The 21143-nt window shown below is 44.8% G+C and overlaps 1 protein-coding gene across 2 annotated transcripts in view; it reads right to left on the bottom strand.

Annotated features, from left to right (window-relative positions):
* The window catches only part of B3GAT3 (beta-1,3-glucuronyltransferase 3), a 72309-nt gene extending 68147 nt beyond the window's left edge, over positions 1–4162 (bottom strand). The window contains exons 1-2 of one of the 2 annotated variants that reach the window (XM_044269981.1): positions 4043–4162; positions 3807–3914 (exon numbers count right to left, since the gene is read on the bottom strand). In XM_044269981.1, the coding sequence (XP_044125916.1) occupies positions 3807–3888 (82 nt within the window). In that variant the 5' untranslated portion in view covers positions 3889–3914; positions 4043–4162. Of the gene's footprint in view, positions 1–3726; positions 3915–4042 lie in introns of those variants that run through there. The other variant, XM_044269982.1, reaches the window with a different exon arrangement.
* Positions 4163–21143: the final 16981 nt, after the last annotated feature.

The following is a 21143-nucleotide window of genomic DNA, read 5'->3' as shown; positions in this document are numbered from 1 at the left end:
CGTTCAGCCGGGGAAAAAAGCCCCATCTGTTATGAAGGAGTTGAGATTTCCTTCTATCAGGACATTGCTCCCTCAACGTTCCAGAAAAGGCGCCTGATGCGACCATTGCTGGATAGGCTGCGTGAAAAAGGTCTTCAATATGCATGGCTATTTCCTTTTGGAATTTCGGTAATGAAGAACGACAAGCGGATCATCATAAAAACCCCAGCTGATCTTGAAACCGCATGGGCTATCCTGGACTTAGAACCGGTAGAAATACAGTCTTGGTCACCTGCCGCGGATCTGTACGCTTACCTCCCTTACCACAGTCAGAGGACTGGCACACTTTCTCCCGACTGAAGCCTCACAGATGCAAGAGGTCCTCAGCCCATGCCAACTCACCTCACTGCTGATTCCAGGAACTTTGGCCTTCATGAATATTGTCATGCTCGATCGAGACACCTGCAACCTGAATGTCACTGTGTGCTTTATGCTTTAATGGCTGCAGGTGGAACTGCCTGAATCGTCTGCAAGGACTCCTTCTCAAGCGAATGTTTAGTTTATCCTTACCTACCTCAGAGATTTGTTTCTAGCCCAATTGTCCCCTGTTTGCCCACTTACCCTTTCCATCTCTTTTTGACCCTTTTTTGTTTACAGAGCCTTAATATAAACGGTAACAAATAATGGACCTTCATATACATGATACCGTAAAGGTTGAGCTCTAGACCAACTTAGATTAAGATGTAAATGCAATTGAAAAGGTGTCACCCAATCTTTAGCTGAACGCTATATATTAGAGACGAGTGATGTTCTGTTTTCTTTTTCTTCAGCTAATCCACACTCTAGCGCCATGCGATGGAGACAATAGCACATTGAAGTGGCCTACTGGTATGATGTGGATGTCACTTAGGCCAAGGGTATGATTACCGCTTCTTGAGAGGAAGAACGGAACATCATGGTTTAGTTGGTAAACACTGTATCTTTGTCTCAGATATCCCCCCGCCTTCCCCTTTTCCCTTCAAATCTTCTTAATTGAGGTCAGTCCGATGGTTTTAAGTTAAACTAGATAGCACAATAGCATATGCATACGGTTACTTAAATAACTTAATGTGAATTGAATAATGTGACAAATATCAGACCCTACTACGGAAATAGAGCGGTTAACCATTCTATCCCCCCCCTCCCCTCTAACTATAGATAAGGTTTATGAATTTTGGCGATATTCTGTTTCACGTTATGCATAATGTTCTGTGTCTTTACACCACAGGTCAAGACTTGTTCAGGTTTTGAACATTTCTCTCACCCCCCCCCCCCCCCACCCTTGAGTCAATAACTCATGCTTTTACTTGGCTTCATAGCCTTGAAGTTTACTTTCTACTAATTACTATACCCCGCCTAGACTTTTCCCTGTCCTCCTTACTACCTGCCCTCACAGGTGGCTAGTGAGATCCTATCCCTTCCCCGTTATTATTTCCATCTCCTCGTTAGTCCCCCCCCCCCCCCATTACTCTCCCTATTGAAAGGAGTTATTATGAGCGAAATCAGATGTGCAACTTTTAATGTGAGGGGACTAAACACCCCTAACAAGAGACATCATGTACTGGACATGCTCAGGAAACTTAAAGCTTCCATTGTCTTCCTGCAAGAGGCACATTTTAAGAAAAACAAAATCCCCAAACTCCCCACCAAACACTTTACAAACTGGTACCACTCATGTCATGCTTCTTCAGCTTCGAAGGGAGCATCTATAGCAGTCCATAAATCTCACTACAAAATACTCATTTCTTAGCTGCAGCTAAGTCTTTAATCCCCCTGAAATGGCTTAACACTATTCCCCCCACTGTAAATGAATGGTTGGAAAAACGTCATCAAATTTGTAGATTTGAAGAGATGTCCAGTAGATCATGTCGTACCCACCACAAGTTTCTCACTATATGGAATGCATGGCTGAAGTCATCATATTGTGTAGCGACACATGCCAATTTCTCTTCCTGACAATGTCGATTGGAACAGATTTCTGTGATACTCTTGTACCCCCCCCCCCCCCCCCCTTACTCGCTCATATATACCCTCTCGCTCGTTCTTACTAGTACTTTATGTACAACCAAGTTACTAAGCTTTTTGTTTCACGAGTATGTTGCTTAGTACATTGTTAATTGATTTTTCACACCGGTATGATGTAATGCTGGTAACATGTTATTTATTGATGTGTAATTGATTATCCATTGACGTTTTTATTTGCCCCTTATGGGGTCTGATTGTAACTTGCCTTGATCATAATGGATATCTTTTATAATTATCCAAAATAATAAAAACTGAGGATAAAAAAATAAAGTGTCCGATCATTATAATATTTCCCACAGAAGAGGGACACGAATAGTAGAGCTCTATTTCCATGACAGATTGCTACTGTATCAATTTTAGACACCTAGAATATATGGATCGGACAATTTTGTTGTTCTGAATTTTTTGGAATAAAAAAATAAAAAAATTGAAAATCATGTATTCTGAACAAAAATCATGAACTTTGACCGATATCAGTTTTTATAGGAATCATGAGATCTAATTACCAGGAACTTTGAACATTGATTATATCCTAAAAATCTAACATTTATAATATTTTTTTAGGCAGAATATCATATAGAATTGGACTTATGTGAGAAGTTTTTTAGAAATCAAAAGGATTAGGATGAGTAATTATTGTGTTATGTGAGCTGCTATTCATTCAAGTTCTTATCTATATTTTTACTATTTAACAGATTAATAGGGATTATGGAATGTGACCAAGATGCACGTGGCGATATATTAGATTGCTCTTTAAGGCTACTTTCACACTTGCGCTTGATCGGATACGTTCTGAACGGATCCGTCTGCATTAATAACTTAGAAAAATTTCTAAGTGCGCAAGATGCCTGAGCGGATCCGTTCAGACTTTCAATGTAAAGTCAATGGGGGATGGATCCGCTTGAAGATTGAGCCATATGGTGTCATCTTCAAGCGGATCCGTTCCCATTGACTTACATTGTAAGTCTGAACGGATCCGCTCGCATCTGCACGGCCAGCTGTCCGCCTGGCCGTGCGGAGGCGATCGGAGGCTGAACGCCGCCAGACTGATGCAGTCTGAGCGGATCCGCTCCATTCAGACTGCATCAGGGCTGGACGGAGGCGTTCGGGTCCGCTCGTGAGCTCCTTCAAACGGAGCTCACGAGCGGACCGACGAACGCTAGTGTGAAAGTAGCCTAACACTGAGGCACAGTAACTCTACGTAAAAACTAAGATCAATGGGGATTGCGGCAGCAGTTAAAAAAAGATAAATGCAGCGATATATTAGACTGCCCTTTAATTCTGAGACACAGTAATTCTATGTATAAAATAAGAGATTAACTGTGAATGTGCCAGAAGTTCAACAAGACGCAGATGGCGATATATTAGACCGTCGTTTAACACTGAGGCACAGTAATTCTATGGGATTGTGGAAGCAGTTCAACAAGATGCACGCCGCAATTCCACTCACTCAATCTGCACTGTCCCTACACAATATTCAACAGTAAATAACTTTCTGAGACACTGCTCGTGGCGCATAAGCGCTCGTCACATCTCTCCCTCAACTCAGCTTATATAGGGCTGTGACATCACAGGGGATGGAAATCTGCTGCATGGCATTACGGGACATACCACGTTCCCAGGCTTCTTATTTTCTAACATGTGCAGCAGCCATTTTAGAAAAAAAAATAAATTATTCATTACCACGAAGCGGCGAATCAAATTTTTCCTAAACTTTGGATAGAATTCCACTTTGGATGCTTCGATTGGCCTAGAGCACGTACCAAGCTGCAGCAATGCATACAGGAGACCAGCGCTGGAAACCACGAAGTACACAAGAAAGATGTTCCTCAGTTTCAGCCTCATGGCAAACAGACGTCAGATAGGAGCATCTGCAAGTAAGAAGAGAGGACGTTTAGGAGACAGCCCCGCGCAGAGGAACTACAAGCCCCAGAAGAGCCTTCCTATGGTCCTAACAAGAACTCCTCAATGACCACCATTAGAGCCAGGGACTGATTACCTAGACTTCCGCCGGGACGAGCGGTTCACACTACAACTACTCTCATACCGCAGGGAACACGTAACCATGACCAGCCACCGGCACTACAGAAGCCGCGCAGCCTGATGACGTCACCACTGTGCCACGCGTGAGGTCATGTGACCGGGACGCAGGAGACGTCCTGCTAGTCGGTGCAGAGACACGGGCTACCCGGAAAGGAGGGAATCCTCTGCACGAACTCTGTGTGAAGGCGAGGACGGTAGCCTTATATGGAGTTAGGAAACATGACTGTCATGGAAAGAGTGAAAGAAGAGGAATAGAAAATGGCCACGATCACAATCCTGTAAAGAGTGGTGTACTGCTCCATTGTATCAACTCACATTGCAGCTAAACGTCTACAGACCCTTGCGTTTCCGTGGTTACAGACCACAATCCTGTAGAGTGGTGTACTGCTCCACTGTATCAACTCACATTGCAGCTAAACGTCTACAGACCCTTGCGTTTCCGTGGTTACAGACCACAATCCTGTAGAGTGGTGTACTGCTCCACTGTATCAACTCACATTGCAGCTAAACGTCTACAGACCCTTGCGTTTCCGTGGTTACAGACCACAATCCTGTAGAGTGGTGTACTGCTCCACTGTATCAACTCACATTGCAGCTAAACGTCTACAGACCCTTGCGTTTCCGTGGTTACAGACCACAATCCTGTAGAGTGGTGTACTGCTCCACTGTATCAACTCACATTGCAGCTAAACGTCTACAGACCCTTGCGTTTCCGTGGTTACAGACCACAATCCTGTAAAGAGTGGTGTACTGCTCCACTGTATCAACTCACATTGCAGCTAAACGTCTACAGACCCTTGCGTTTCCGTGGTTACAGACCACAATCCTGTAGAGTGGTGTACTGCTCCACTGTATCAACTCACATTGCAGCTAAACGTCTACAGACCCTTGCGTTTCCGTGGTTACAGACCACAATCCTGTAGAGTGGTGTACTGCTCCACTGTATCAACTCACATTGCAGCTAAACGTCTACAGACCCTTGCGTTTCCATGGTTACAGACCACAATCCTGTAAAGAGTGGTGTACTGCCCCACTGTATCAACTCACATTGCAGCTAAACGTCTACAGACCCTTGCGTTTCCGTGGTTACAGACCACAATCCTGTAGAGTGGTGTACTGCCCCACTGTATCAACTCACATTGCAGCTAAACGTCTACAGACCCTTGCGTTTCCGTGGTTACAGACCACAATCCTGTAGAGTGGTGTACTGCCCCACTGTATCAACTCACATTGCAGCTAAACGTCTACAGACCCTTGCGTTTCCGTGGTTACAGACCACAATCCTGTAGAGTGGTGTACTGCTCCACTGTATCAACTCACATTGCAGCTAAACGTCTACAGACCCTTGCGTTTCCATGGTTACAGACCACAATCCTGTAAAGAGTGGTGTACTGCCCCACTGTATCAACTCACATTGCAGCTAAACGTCTACAGACCCTTGCGTTTCCGTGGTTACAGACCACAATCCTGTAAAGAGTGGTGTACTGCCCCACTGTAACAACTCACATTGCAGCTAAACGTCTACAGACCCTTGCGTTTCCATGGTTACAGACCACAATCCTGTAAAGAGTGGTGTACTGCTTCCACTGTATCAACTCACATTGCACCTAAACGTCTACAGACCCTTGCGTTTCCGTGGTTACAGACCACAATCCTGTAAAGAGTGGTGTTCTGCCCCACTGTATCAACTCACATTGCAGCTAAACGTCTACAGACCCTTGCGTTTCCGTGGTTACAGACCACAATCCTGTTTCTGAACCTGCACTACTCCTCACTAACATAAGTCAGGTAGGTTACAAGTAAAGAGCAGCTGTACTTGGCTATCTCTACCATCTCCACATATAGCTCGACAGCATAGGGGATAAATCTTTGTAATGGGAACAGCCCCTTTAAAACCAGCACTGTACATGCATGGCAGCCATTCGCAAGAACAGCAGGTGCCATGGCCAAAAAGATGCAGGGCCCAAGCTCCAATGCATATGGCCCAAGACTCTAAGGCTACTTTCACACCTGCGTTAGGTGCAAATCCGTCTGGTATGTGCACAGACGGATCCGCACCTATAATGCAAACGCTGGGATCCGTTTGCATTACCATGAACCACGCATTACCATGATAATACAAACGGATCCGTTTTGACTTTCATTGAAAGTCTGAATGGAAGGCGGATCTGTTTTCAATTGCACCATATTGTGTCAGTAAAAACGGATCCGTCCAGAGCAGAGTGGAGGGTGAACGGAGGCAAACTGATGCATTCTGAACGGATCCTTATCCATTCAGAATGCATTAGGGATGTCTGATTCGTTTAGGGCCACTTGTGAGAGCCATGAACGGATCTCACAGGCGGACCCAGAAACGCCAGTGTGAAAGTGGCCTTAGTCAACCAATATTCCTCTGTTTACTGTCCTCAGAAATTATAATTCCTTAGCACCTCCGCCATACAGTCCCATGTAAATAACATTATTTCCCTCCTCAGCCATAGAGTCCCATGTAAATAACATCCCACTATTTCTCCAGCCCCCTCCAATATACAGTCCCATGTTCATAACATCCTCTCCATGTACAGCCCCCTCCAAAATACAGTCCAATGAAAACATCACCTTCTCACCTGCCGCCTTCAACATACAGTCCCATGTAAATAACATCACTCCACCCTACTGTCCCATGTAAATAACTTCCCTCCCTCCAGCCCTAACATACAGTCCCAGTTAACCCCTTAGGGACCGGGCTCATTTTCACCTTCCTGTCCAGGCCATTTTTTGCAAATCTGACCAGTGTTACTTTATGTGGTGATAACTTTAAAACGCTTTGACTTATCCAGGCCGTTCTGAGAGTTTTTTCGTCACATATTGTACTTCATGACACTGGTAAAATGGAGTAAAAAAAAAACCAAAAAACAAAATTTACCAAACATTTGGAAACATTTGCAAAATTTCCAAGTTTCCATTTCTCTACTTCTATAATAGATAGTAATACCTCCAAAAATAGTTATTACTTTACATTCCCCATATGTCTACTTCATGTTTGGATCATTTTGGGAATGACTTTTTTTGGGGGGGGGGGGGGGGTTGTTAAAAGGCTTAGTAGTTTAGAAGCAAATCTTGAAATTTTTCAGAAATTTTCAAAAACCCACTTTTGAAAGGACCAGTTCAGGTCTGAAGTCACTTTGCGAGGCTTACATAATAGAAACCACCCAAAAATGACCCCATTGTAGAAACTACACCCCTCAAGGTATTCAAAACAGATTTTTACAAACGTCGTTTACCCTTTGGGTGTTCCACAAGAGTTGATGGCAAATGGAGCTAAAACTTCAGAATTTCGATTTTTTTGGGCAGTAACAAAGCAAGTGTTAACAGCCAAGCAAAACTCAATTTCCCCATGTCACGACAGCACCACCAGAGAGATGGACTCCTCTCCAAGGGACAGAAACCTAGAGCGCAAAAGGAAGCACTTCCATACATCAGTGGGTTCCTGTCCCTAGGAAGCCTGGAGCAGGCTGTGTTCCCACCCTAATTTTCTTCTCTGGTACTCTCTCTGGTGGTGCTGTCGTGACATTGGGGAAAGGCGGTAATTACTCACCGCTAATTCTGTTTCCTCATTGTCACGACAGCACCACGGGGCTTCCCACCCTTCTATCTTGATTGTGCACATTTGGTGTTCACGAGGTGTGGCAAAAAAAGTGTTAGCTTGTTCTTTTGTTGTTAAGTGGTATGCATTATTTCAGATGTTAACTAACTGGAAGGCTTCCTAGATCTCTGTAATTCACTGATGTATGGGATGGAAGTGCTTCCTTTTGTGCTCTAGGTTTCCTGTCCCTAGGGGAGGAGTCCATCTCTCTGGTGGTGCTGTGGTGACCATGAGGAAACAGAATTACCGGTGAGTAATTACCGGCTATTTATGGCCCCGATTCTGTAGTTTACAGAAACACCCCATATGTGGTCGTAAACTGCTGTACGGGCACACGGCAGGGGGCAGAAGGAAAGGAATGACATACGGTTTTTGGAAGGCAGATTTTGCTGGACTGGTTTTTTTGACACCATGTCCCATTTGAACCCCCCCCTGATGCACCCCTAGAGTAGAAACTCCCAAAAAGTGACCCCATTTTGGAAACTACAGGGTAGGGTGGCAGTTTTGCTGGTACTATTTTAGGGTACATATGATTTTTGGTTGCCCTATCAGGGCTCCAGATGGCAACCAAAACTGTCGCCAATGCGCCTTAAAATTTGCAGATGGCGACAAGACTTTTTAGTCTTGTCGCCATTTGCGACTGTACCGCCGCGATCCTGCGCAGCCTAAGTTCTCTTCAGTAGCACAGTCACAGTGGAGAAGGAAGGAGTCCCTCCCTCTCTACTGTGACACGGCGCCACTACCACCAATGGGGAGATAGCTCCTCCCCTCCTACCTGCTGTCGCCACTGCGCCACCAATGAATGTAAAACATAAGTATAGGCAGCGGTATCACAGACCCCGCACCCGGCCTCAATAACAGGGCATGCGATACGTGGCAATTAACCCCTCAGGTGCCACAGATCGCATGCCCTGTTATTGAGGTCGGGTGCTGGGTCTGTGATACCGCTGCAGACAATTGTATAAAGGAGTTAAAGAGGACCTTTCATGGGTCCAAAGAATATGAACTTAGTAGCAGGCTGCAAAGAGCGGCGCCCAGGGATCTAAGTGCACTTACTATTATTCCTGGGCGCCGCTCCGTTCACCCGCTGTGGCCCCCGGTATTTTCAACATTCAGAGCAAGGAGGAGGAGACGCCAGTGTCTCAGTCTCCATGACAGCAGCGCTGACCAATCAATGCTCAGAGCCAGGGAGTTTATTTTTTTCTCCCTGGCTCTAAGCTCTGAGCTCCGATTGGTCAGCGCTGCTGTCATGGAGACGGAGAGACACTGGCGTCTCCTCCTCCTTGCTCTGAATGTTGAAAATACCGGGGGCCACAGCGGGTGAACGGAGCGGCGCCCAGGAATAATAGTAAGTGCACTTAGATCCCTGGGCGCCGCTCTATGCAGCCTGCTACTAAGTTCATATTCTTTGGACCCACGAAAGGTCCTCTTTAATTACATTCATTGGTGGTGCAGTGCGCCCTCCCCCCCCCCATTATCACTGGCCACAAGTCGCGCGCCCCCCCCATTGTTATATGGTGGCCACAGGGTCCCATCCCCTCCATTAGTGGCAGAGTGGCTGCCATGTTCAGCTTCCTGCTGCTGTGTGCACAGAGCAGCAGGGAGAGTGTGAAGTCCTATTCTTCCTGATAGAGCTCTATTAGAGTGAATAGGACAAGGGATGAAAAGATCCAGGTTCTAGTCCCTAAGGGAAGAAATGGTTATTAAAGTAAAAAAAAACACCAAAATACTAAAAGTTTAAATGGCCCCCTTCCCTTTACATATAAAATTTACAAACAATAAAGAATAAACATATTACATATTGCCACGTCCCAAAAAGTGTGAGCTATTAAAATATTAAAAAATATTTCCGCTCGGTGAAGGCCATAACAGAAAAAAAAAAAAAAAAAAAACACTAAAGCACGCAATTCGCAATTTTATGTCGCCTTGTCCCCCAAAAGATGTCACTGGATGTGAGAGGTATGTGGTGCTGTTTTCTCCTATATGTAGTAATGGCTCACTACTGTGACCTGCGTCTCATCTTCTCAAAGTCCTTTTTCTTTTATTATAAGCATTTTAAATTTGGCGACTAAAAAATGTAATTTGGCTCCTAAATTTTTTAGTTTAGGAGCCAATGGCTCCTGGTCATTTTTTTTTGTCTGGAGCACTGCCTATATTACACTTTTTGTGAGGCAATGTAACAAGAAATAGTTTTGGCACAGTTTTTATTTTTTGTTATTTACAACATTCATGTGACAGGTTAGATCATGTGGTATTTTTTATAGAGCAGGTTTTTACGGATGCGAAGATACTTAATATGTGTACTTTTTTTAAATGTACGTTTTACACAATTTTCATTTTTTAAACCAAAAAAAAAAATATTTAAATCTAGTTTTAGTGTCTCCATAGTCCGAGAGCCATAGTTTTTTCAGTTTTTGGGCGATTATCTTGGGTAGGGTATGATTTTTGCGGGATGAGATGACAGTTTAATTGGCACTATTTTGGGGTGCATATGACTTATGGCTATTACACTTTTTGTGATGTAAGGTGACAAAAAAAAGTGTTTTTTTTTTAACATTATTCACTTGAGGGGTTAGGTCATGTGATATTTTTATAGAGCAGGTTATTATGGACGCGGTGATACCCAATAAATGCAGTGCATTTTATTTTTTTAATCAGTGATAAATGTGTTTTTTTTATTTTTACTTTTTTTTCATTTTTTTGACCCAGACCCACTTAGTTCATGAAGATCCAGTTAGGGTTGGACGATATCAAAAATATTCAGACGATAACGATATTAAAAAATTTATCGCGATAACGATATATATCGCGATAAATACCCGTTTAAAAGAAAAAAAAACACAAGGAGACGTTATACTGTATGGGGGGCCACAAGGAGACGTTATACTGTATGGGGGGCCACAAGGAGACGTTATACTGTATGGGGCAGCCACAAGGAGACGTTATACTGTATGGGGGCAGCCACAAGGAGACGTTATACTGTATGGGGGCAGCCACAAGGAGACGTTATACTGTATGGGGGGCCACAAGGAGACGTTATACTGTATGGGGGGCCACAAGGAGACGTTATACTGTATGGGGGGCCACAAGGAGGCGTTGCACTGTATAGGGGGCCACAAGGAGGCGTTGCACTGTATAGGGGGCCACAAGGAGGCGTTACACTGTATAGGGGGCCACAAGGAGGCGTTACACTGTATGGGGGGCCACAAGGAGACGTTACACTGTATGGGGGGCCACAAGGAGACGTTACACTGTATGGGGGGCCACAAGGAGACGTTATACTGTATGGGGGGCCACAAGGAGACGTTATACTGTATGGGGGGCCACAAGGAGACGTTATACTGTATGGGGGGCCACAAGGAGACGTTATACTGTATGGGGGGCCACAAGGAGACGTTATACTGTATGGGGGGCCACAAGGAGACGTTGCACTGTATGGGGGCAGCCACAAGGAGACGTTATACTGTATGGGGGCAGCCACAAGGAGACGTTATACTGTATGGGGGGCCACAAGGAGGCGTTATACTGTATGGGGGGCCACAAGGAGACGTTATACTGTATGGGGGGCCACAAGGAGGCGTTGCACTGTATAGGGGGCCACAAGGAGGCGTTGCACTGTATAGGGGGCCACAAGGAGGCGTTGCACTGTATAGGGGGCCACAAGGAGGCGTTACACTGTATAGGGGGCCACAAGGAGGCGTTGCATTGTATGGGGGCCACAAGGAGGCGTTACACTGTATGGGGGGCCACAAGGAGGCGTTACACTGTATGGGGGGCCACAAGGAGGCGTTACACTGTATGGGGGGCCACAAGGAGGCGTTGCACTGTATGGGGGGCCACAAGGTGGCGTTGCACTGTATGGGGGGCCACAAGGTGGCGTTGCACTGTATGGGGGGCCACAAGGTGGCGTTGCACTGTATGGGGGGCCACAAGGAGGCGTTGCACTGTATGGGGGGCCACAAGGAGGCGTTGCACTGTATGGGGGGCCACAAGGAGGCGTTGCACTGTATGGGGGGCCACAAGGAGGCGTTGCACTGTATGGGGGGCCACAAGGAGGCGTTGCACTGTATGGGGGGCCACAAGGAGGCGTTGCACTGTATGGGGGGCCACAAGGAGGCGTTGCACTGTATGGGGGGACCACAAGGAGCGTTATAATAAGGTCTTATGGGAGCGAGGAGGAGGGAGAGCCGGGGCGGCCGCTGCGGGAAGTAGTACGTTTATAACTTTGTCATCAGACAGAACGCACTAGTGAAGCAGCCGCAGGAAAAGTCTCTCCAGAGACAGTACTCACACGGCGCCCGGCACTGGTGGGTGACGACGGTGATTATGTCAGATGGTGGGTGGAGACTTGACTAAGGGAGGCGGAGCAAGAAGGAGGCAGGCCAGGAGCGAGAGGAAGAGCAAGGTGCAGGGGCGGGCGGTAAGTGATCAGTCAGTTCCTGAAGGCGAGTTGGTAGAAGCGGGCGGACGCACGTTTAGAAGAGGTCAGCGCTCAATGTGCGCTGACCTCTTTGATGACGTCACAAAATACCGCGGTATTTAGGAAACGGCGATATCGCCATATCGCCGTTTTTTTAATACCGCGGTATATCGTGATACCGGTATATCGCCCAACCCTAGATCCAGTGGGTCTGATGTCTGTATAATACAGTACATGATATCGTGTACTGTACTGTATTTTCACTTTGTCTGATCATTCTTCTGCCTTTAGCAGAAGTCTGATCAGCACCATGGACAGCCGGAAGCCTTTGAAGGCGTCCGGTTGTCATGGTAACCACCACTCACTGCCACAACAGAGCAGTGGGTGATGGGGAGGGGACCCCGTCAAGAATCGGGGGCTGAAAAGGCACAGCAGCCCCGTGGCATGGAAGGGGTTAAACGGCTGACATCAGAGCACAGGACCCCCCTCGGCATTGTCCCAGGGTGCCTGCTGATTGATTTCAGCAGGCACCCAGTTCTGTACAACTTGTCCTGCAAAAACAAGCCCTCATATGGCTATGTGAACAGACAAATAAAAAAGTTATGGGTCTGGGAAGGCAGGGAGTGCAAAAGGAAAAAAACAACAAAAAAAAAACTCTGGGGGTGAAAGGGTTAAACAGCATTTTAAAACAACCCAATAAAATAATCATCTGAAAACTGAGTTATGGTAAAAACTCCATGGCACAGTGGCTGCAATCTGATGAGAGACAATAAGACTTCTCATACAAGAGCTACACATCTTGATGGGTGATGCCAGTCTTGTTTCACATATATTCCAGCCAACTGAGTGGGCACCACATCCAGCAACCACCCTCTCACAAACAACCCTCACTCCTGTGGCTAGTCAAGATCGCCCCCTCAGACCAGGCCATGCAGCTGCTCCATGTGTTTCCTACACCTATATACTGTATGTCATGTCACTGTATATAATGCCATTGTATAATACTGTTGAGGGGGCCCCGTCAATAAAATCTTTCAGTCCTCCTTGGTGGGCCCCTTCTGAGCAGGGGCAGGCTTAACATGTCCGGGGGCCCTAATCTAGACAGTCAGCCAGGAATCGCTCTCTTTCCTTTGTTCCCCATAATCAAATAACTTGTTCATTCTTGTCGCCTGCACCTCAAGAATATCGCCATAATCTGGCCTTTTCTTATGGTCGAAGCAACTCATTACTAATCAGTCTCTCGCTCCTTCAAGCTGTCCTTAATTGGGCAGCCAGGCTCATCTATCTATTTGCACCAACAACAAAGCTGAATAAATTTGATACTTATGTGGGAATAGAGAAGTCTGTTCGAAAAATATGTTAAAAAAATATTTACAAAAAAAAATACCATTACATCAAATGTTCAAAAGCACAAGGATGAAGAAATGAAACACACAGAACTAAAATTGAAGTCAATAAAATTTACTAGACAAGAAATAAGTGCAGAAATGGCCACTTTCGGAAGTAATGTTAGAAACAGAGTTGAGAAAAATATCAGAGAGACCTATTAGAAGAAACAACTTAATACAAGAGATACGTGCAAATAAAGAATTACAAACACAAAATAACCTAACAATTCGCCCAGCAGATATTGTTCTTTTAGAGACAGAAAAATACAATGCAGAGTGCTTAAATCAGCTCACAGACAACACAACATACAGGAAACTCAAAGAAGATCCTACCGAGGAGTTCACTGAAATATTGGCCCAATACTGTAATAGAGGACTAGAAGAGGGAATACTAACAGAACAATAATTCAATTACATTTTGGGGACCCAATGGAGACTACCAATCTTCTACTGCCTGCCGAAAATGCACAAAAATTTGACAGAGCCACCAGGGCGCCTGATCATATCTGGAATTGGGGCACTAACATCAAACCTTTCACAATATATCGACCAACTACCGTATTTTTCGCCGTATAAGACGCACCGGCGTATAAGACGCACCTAGGTTTTTGGGGAGGAAAATAAGAAAAAAAAATTTTTTAACCAAAAGGTGTGCTGTGGGTTTGGAACTAGGTGGTCTGTGGATGGCACTATTACTGGGGATCTGTGGATGACGGACACTGTTATGGGGGGATCTGTGGATGACGGACACTGTTATGGGGGGATCTGTGGATGACGGACACTGTTATGGGGGGATCTGTGGATGACGGACACTGTTATGGGGGGATCTGTGGATGACGGACACTGTTATGGGGGGATCTGTGGATGACGGACACTGTTATGGGGGGATCTGTAGATGACGGACACTTATGGGGGGGATCTGTAGATGACGGACACTGTTATGGGGGGAACTGTGGATGACGGACACTGTTATGAGGGAACTGTGGATGACGGACACTGTTATGGGGGGAACTGTGGATGACGGACACTGTTATGAGGGAACTGTGGATGACAGACACTGTTATGGGGGATCTGTGGCTGGCACTGTTACAGGGGGGGGATCTGTGGATGGCACTGTTACAGGGGGGGGATCTGTGGATGGCACTGTTATACATGTGTCATCCACAGACCCTCCCAGCCCATAACTGTGCCATCCACAGATCCCCCGCCGCTCCAGTATACTAATATAATATGTCTTATTCAGTTAATAGTTATTAAATATGCCTCTTTATTCCTAAAAGTACCTTAAATCCTAAGCGCTTTAGTACAATGCCGGGCAGCCGGCGCGGCGCGTCACTCACTGACGTCACTTGCCTGCGCCGCCTGCTTCATTCATAAAGTAGGCGGCGCAGGCACGTGACATCAGGGAGTTACGCTGCCGCCCGCCCGGCCTGCATTGTACGGATGCGCTTAGGATTTAAGGTACCATTAGGCATAAAGGGGCATATCTAGTAACCATTAATTGAATATGACATTTTATTAGTACACCGGAGCGGCGGGGCGGGCCTTTAGTACAGTGACTGCACCGCCCCGCCGCTATTGCCGGCCCCAGCTCCTCCTCCCAGTCCCTCCCCGAGTCCCCGCTCGCTTTACATCGCATCCAGCGATGTAAAACTGACTGCATTCGCCGTATAAGACGCAGGGGCATTTCTCCCCCATTTTGGGGGAAGAAAAAGTGCGTCTTATACGGCGAAAAATACGGTAATTCCGCCAGCAGTAAAAAAGACCCAAATCATACATAAAAGACACAATTAAAAAAAAAATATTTGAAATTACAACCCCACTGGATAATAGGTACACTAGATGTACAATCACTTTACACTTCTCAACCATGATCAAGGAATAGCAGCCATGAAGGCACAACTAGAATACAACGGAGATTTAAGGAAGAAACAAATAGAATTTTTGGTACCTGGTGTCAACCATATATTGACTCACAACTACTTCTTCTTTGAGGGGGACTATTATTTACAGATCCAAGGCACCGCCATGGGCACCAGATTCGCCAATCTTTTCATGGCACATTGGGAGCAAAAATACATCATGCCCAAGCTGGGGACGGATCTGGTGCTCTGGAAGAGGTACATAGATGATATTTTTATCTGGCAGAATGGAGAGCCCGAATTACATTCCTTTTTGGAGGAAATTAATAAGAACCCATATAATCTCTGATTCTCCAATATTAACAATGCATGCACAGAATTGCATGCTGTTTCTCAGCACTGTGGCCACTCCTTAGCTGAAGGCTCACATCCCATACACGCCTATGCAACACATTTATCCTAAAAATAGACATAATAAGACTATATTTAGAACATTTAAACAAAAGGGAATTCTCTAATGCAGTAATTGTCTCCAACTCTTCTGATTCTAAGCACGATGTGGAGCTGTAAATTAATGCTAAAAAATCTATCACTACCGAAAAAATTTATAAAATGGCGGCAGTAGGAATTTTCATCCATGCTTTTCCACTGATCCTGAACAAGGTGGATACTAAGACTGGATCATTCTCTTATAAGAATTGTAGGTCATTCTCATAGATATGTCTATATAATACTCACCTTGTCTCACATCCAAATATCCCCTATTGAGTCAGATCCGAAATGAGGCACAAAACAAGATGAAATCATTTCTCAACAATTACTGTCAACCAGTATAGACCCAGGTCTATTGGAAAACTCTATTGAGGAATGTTTTTTAAGAGAATTGTTCACTAAGAAATGATTATAACATCAACGCAACATGTTTAGCTGAAAACATACTATAGAAGATCTTCCACAACTGACATTTATACCAAGGAGCAAAAACGCATGAAAAATGCAAGACAACCGCAACAGAATGAGAAGCAGAATTTCCATGACAAAATCCAGCCCATTTTTTCCAGATATTCCGGATGACATGCATATAAAATCTGGCTGACCATACAGATCACATGTAGCCACTGAGGAAGGAGAAAGGATAGTCTCAGAAACGTGTTTGGCGTGGATGTTACACTTGATTATGATGGAAAACATTGACTAATGAGAAATGAAGTGAAGCGCTTCACTGAAGGTACCTAGAAAGAGCTGAAGTCTGTAGCCGGTACGATACAGGAATAATCAATCAGCCAACCCACTTCCACTACCTGTGCTTGCGTTACGCCAAAGACACAGAGCCGATAGCACAGTGAGCAGAGACCGCCGCAGAATAACAGTGAGGCATAGTACCCCATCAGCAAAAAAATACAGCGGAATGGACCTGCTCTACACACAATCCAAGTGAGATATCCTCAAGTTTCCCTCCTGGCATGTCATAATGTACAGACAGAGGTAAGCTTACCGTTTAGTTACTCCACGAATGAGAACTGACCTTGCAATTGTGAGTACTAACAAACATCACTATTAAGTCTGAAATGTATTCTGACTAAAGAATGAATATTAGAGAAGCACAGGAAGAGTGTCTAAGAGTATGTGATAAGTCAATAAGGCTGGGTTCAGACCTGAGCGTTTTACAGCACATTCCTACGCGCTGTAAAACGCTCAACAAAGGAGAAACCAATGATTCCCTATGGGAATGGTTCTCACCTGGGCGTTTTACAGCGCGTACGATCGTGCTGTAAAACGCCCGACGCCCCAAGAAGTACATGAGCTTCTTTGGGGCGTCTTGTCGGGCGTTCCCGTACATAGACTTCAGCGGGAACGCGCGACAATGGGTGTTCGCTTGTCTCTGTATGCGCGATTGCAAACGCCGGTACAATCGCGCATACAGAGCGCGACATCCCGAACGCTCAGGTCTGAACCCAGTGTTAAACTAACACAAAATTAGAGTTATTCCCTTAAAGGAGACCTTTTTATAACTAATCCAACAGATTGTATTGTACCATACCAATTATAAGATCCAAATGAGTGGCAGTGACTAATGCAGAACAACTGGTAATTCCTGACCACAATACTAGCCATTTTGGGATTATAGAAATACCACTCAGTACTTCCAAAGGAGGACTTACACTTTGTGCTCATCTATATTTTGCTCATTCATATCTGCTGCCATAACAGCTGTTCTTATTATCATATCGATCTGATGTGCCAATCCAATAGCACACCATATTAGGCGCAATTTACCATCCGGACCAACTTAATCTCAAAGCATACCATCAAATGTACTAGTCGACTGGACATTCTAGTTATTGTTTTATCCACCCATTTTATGTTTTTATACACATTTTTATTTTTATCTAGTCTATATTTTATTGATTATATTAATTTCCAAATAAATGTTTTATTGATTCTGTGTTATTCCATTTATAAGAGTGCCCATCCATTTTTCTCCTTACTTATCTCCATTTTGTGACCAGGGTGTAGCACTAGTTTGGAGCACCAATACATCACAGGAAAAAGAGCCATCCTTGACGTTTCTTTCTTTGTTCATCTATCCACCTGCTATACTGATGCCACTATCCTATGCCAGTCACTTCACTGGTTGCCCATCCACCACAGAATACAATTCAAGATATGTAGTGCTGCATCACCCTACATATCCTCCATCATTTCTGACTACCACCCTACTCGTGCTCTCGGTTCTGTTCTGTGACCTAAGATTAAGATCCTCCATAATTTGTACCTCTCAATCCAGTCTTCCAGACTTTTCTCAAGCTGCACCTACTCTCTGGAATGCTCTGCCTTGGAAGATCAGGTCAATGTCCAACTTCCTCACCTTCAAACATGCCTTAAAAACACATCTCTTCAGGCAGGCTTATCAAGCTACCTAAAATGACTGTTCCCAAAAGTAAACCCCTCCCCCACTAACTCCTAAGGTCTGAACTCGATAGTCTAACACAGGGATGTCAAACTCGTGGCCCTCCAGCTGTTGCAAAACTACAACTCCCATCATGCCTGGGCATCCTACAGCTATCAGGGAATGGTGGGAGTTGTAGTTTTGCAACATCTGGAGGGCCATGAGTTTGACATCCATGGTCTAACAGTCCCACACCCAAAGCAAATTGGTCTTCACCACAATAATGGCTTGACTATTACATATTACAATCAACTACCTTTTGTGTCACCCCCATTTCCTCAGATTGTAAGCTCTTGCGAGCAGGGCCCTCACTCCTAGCGTTTCAGTTGTATATTAGCCAGTTACATTGTGATGTCTTGTTTTGTACGTGAACCCCCTGAATTTGTAAAGCGCTGCTGAATATGGTGGTGCTATATAGATAAATAACATTATTATTATTCCCGGAAGCAGGGAGTTCCCTGTTTGTTCACAAACGTATCTACATACGGTCAGGTCCATAAATATTGGGACATTGACACAATTCTAACATTTTTGGCTCTATACACCATCACAATGGATTTGAAATGAAACAAACAAGATGTGCTTTAACTGCAGACTGTCAGCTTTATTTGAGGGTATTTACATCCAAATCAGGTGAACGGTGTAGGAATTACAACAGTTTGCATATGTGCCTCCCACTTGTGACAAAAGTAATGGGACATAATAATCAAAAATCAAACTTTCACTTTTTAATACTTGGTTGCAAATCCTTTGCAGTCAGTCAATTACAGCCTGAAGTCTGGAACGCATAGACATCACTAGGCTTCATCCCTAGTAATGCTCTGCCTGGTCTCTACTGCAACTGTCTTCAGTTCCGGCTTGTTCTTGGGGCATTTCCCCTTCAGTTTTGTCTTCAGCAAGTGAAATGCATGATCAATCGGATTCAGGTCAGGTGATTGACTTGGCCATTGCATAACACTCCACTTCTTTCCCTTAAAAAACTCTTTGGTTGCTTTTGCAGTATGCTTTGGGTCATTGTCTATCTGCACTGTGAAGCGCCCTCCAATGAGTTCTGAAGCATTTGGTGAATATGAGCAGGTAATATTGCCCGAAACACTTCAGAATCCATCCTGCTGCTTTTGTCAGCAGTCACATCATCAATAAATACATGCCCACGCCATGACACTACCACCCCCATGCTTCACTTATGAGGTGGTATGCATAGGATCATGAGCAGTTCCTTTCCTTCTCCATACTCTTCTCTTCCCATCACTCTGGTACAAGTTGATCACGGTCTCATCTGTCCATAGGATGTTGTTCCAGAACTGTGAAGGCTTTTTTAGATGTCGTTTGGCAAACTCTAATCTGGCCTTCCTCTTTTTGAGGCTCACAAATGGATTACATCTTGTGGTAAACCCTCTGTCTTCTCTTGAATGTTGACTTTGACACACATACACCTACCTCCTGGAGTGTTCTTTATCTGGCCAACTGTTGCGAAGGGTGTTTTCTTCACCAGAGAAATAATTATTTGGTCATCCACCACAGTTGTTTTCCATGGTCTTCCGGTGTTGCTGAGCTCACCGATATGTTCCTTCTTTTTAAGAATGTTCCAAACAGTTGTTTTGGCCACGCCTAATGTTTTTGCCATCGCTCTGATGGGTTTGTTTTGTTTTTTCCGCCTAATGATGGCTTGGCTTTACTGATAGTGACAGCTCTTTGGATCTCATGTTGAGAGTGGACAGCAACAGATTCCAAATGCAAAAAGCACACCTGAAATGTAATTGGGACAATGAGGGAATAACACACCTGGCCATGGAACAGCCGAGAAGCCAATTGTTCCATTACTTTTGGTCCCTTAATAAGTGGGAGGCACATACAGGTCCTTCTCAGAAAATTAGCATATTGTGATAAAGTTCATTATTTTCTGTAATGTACTGATAAACATTAGACTTTCATATATTTTAGATTCATTACACACCAACTGAAGTAGTTCAAGCCTTTTATTGTTTTAATATTGATGATTTTGGCATACAGCTCATGAAAACCCAAATTTCCTATCTAAAAAAATTAGCATATTTAATCCGACCAATAAAGAAAAGTGTTTAATACAAAAAAGGTCAACCTTCAAATAATGATGTTCAGTTATGCACTCAATACTTGGTCGGGAATCCTTTTGCAGAAATGACTGCTTCAATGCGGCGTGGCATGGAGGCAATCAGCCTGTGGCACTGCTGAGGTGTTATGGAGGCCCAGGATGCTTCGATAGCGGCCTTAAGCTCATCCAGAGTGTTGGGTCTTGCGTCTCTCAACTTTCTCTTCCCAATATCCCACAGATTCTATATGGGGTTCAGGTCAGGTGAGTTGGCAGGCCAATTGAGCACAGTAATACCATGGTCAGTAAACCATTTACCAGTGGTTTTGGCACTGTGAACAGGTGCCAGGTCGTGCTGAAAAATGAAATCTTCATCTCCATAAAGCTTTTCAGCAGATGGAAGCATGAAGTGCTCCAAAATCTCCTGATAGCTAGCTGCATTGACCCTGCCCTTAATAAAACACAGTGGACCAACACCAGCAGCTGACATGGCACCCCAGACCATCACTGACTGTGGGTACTTGACACTGGACTTCAGGCATTTTGGCATTTCCCTCTCCCCAGTCTTCCTCCAGACTCTGGCACCTTGATTTCCGAATGACATGCAACAGTCCAGTGCTGCTTCTCTGTAGCCCAGGTCAGCAGCTTCTGCCGCTGTTTCTGGTTCAAAAGTGGCTTGACCTGGGGAATGCGGCACCTGTAGCCCATTTCCTGCACACGCCTGTACACGGTGGCTCTGGA

Source organism: Bufo gargarizans, chromosome 10 (assembly GCF_014858855.1).
Source record: "Bufo gargarizans isolate SCDJY-AF-19 chromosome 10, ASM1485885v1, whole genome shotgun sequence".
Classification (NCBI taxonomy): domain Eukaryota; kingdom Metazoa; phylum Chordata; class Amphibia; order Anura; family Bufonidae; genus Bufo; species Bufo gargarizans.
The sequence above is the reverse complement of the archived record's forward strand: the minus strand, read 5'-3'. Positions and strand labels throughout refer to the sequence as shown.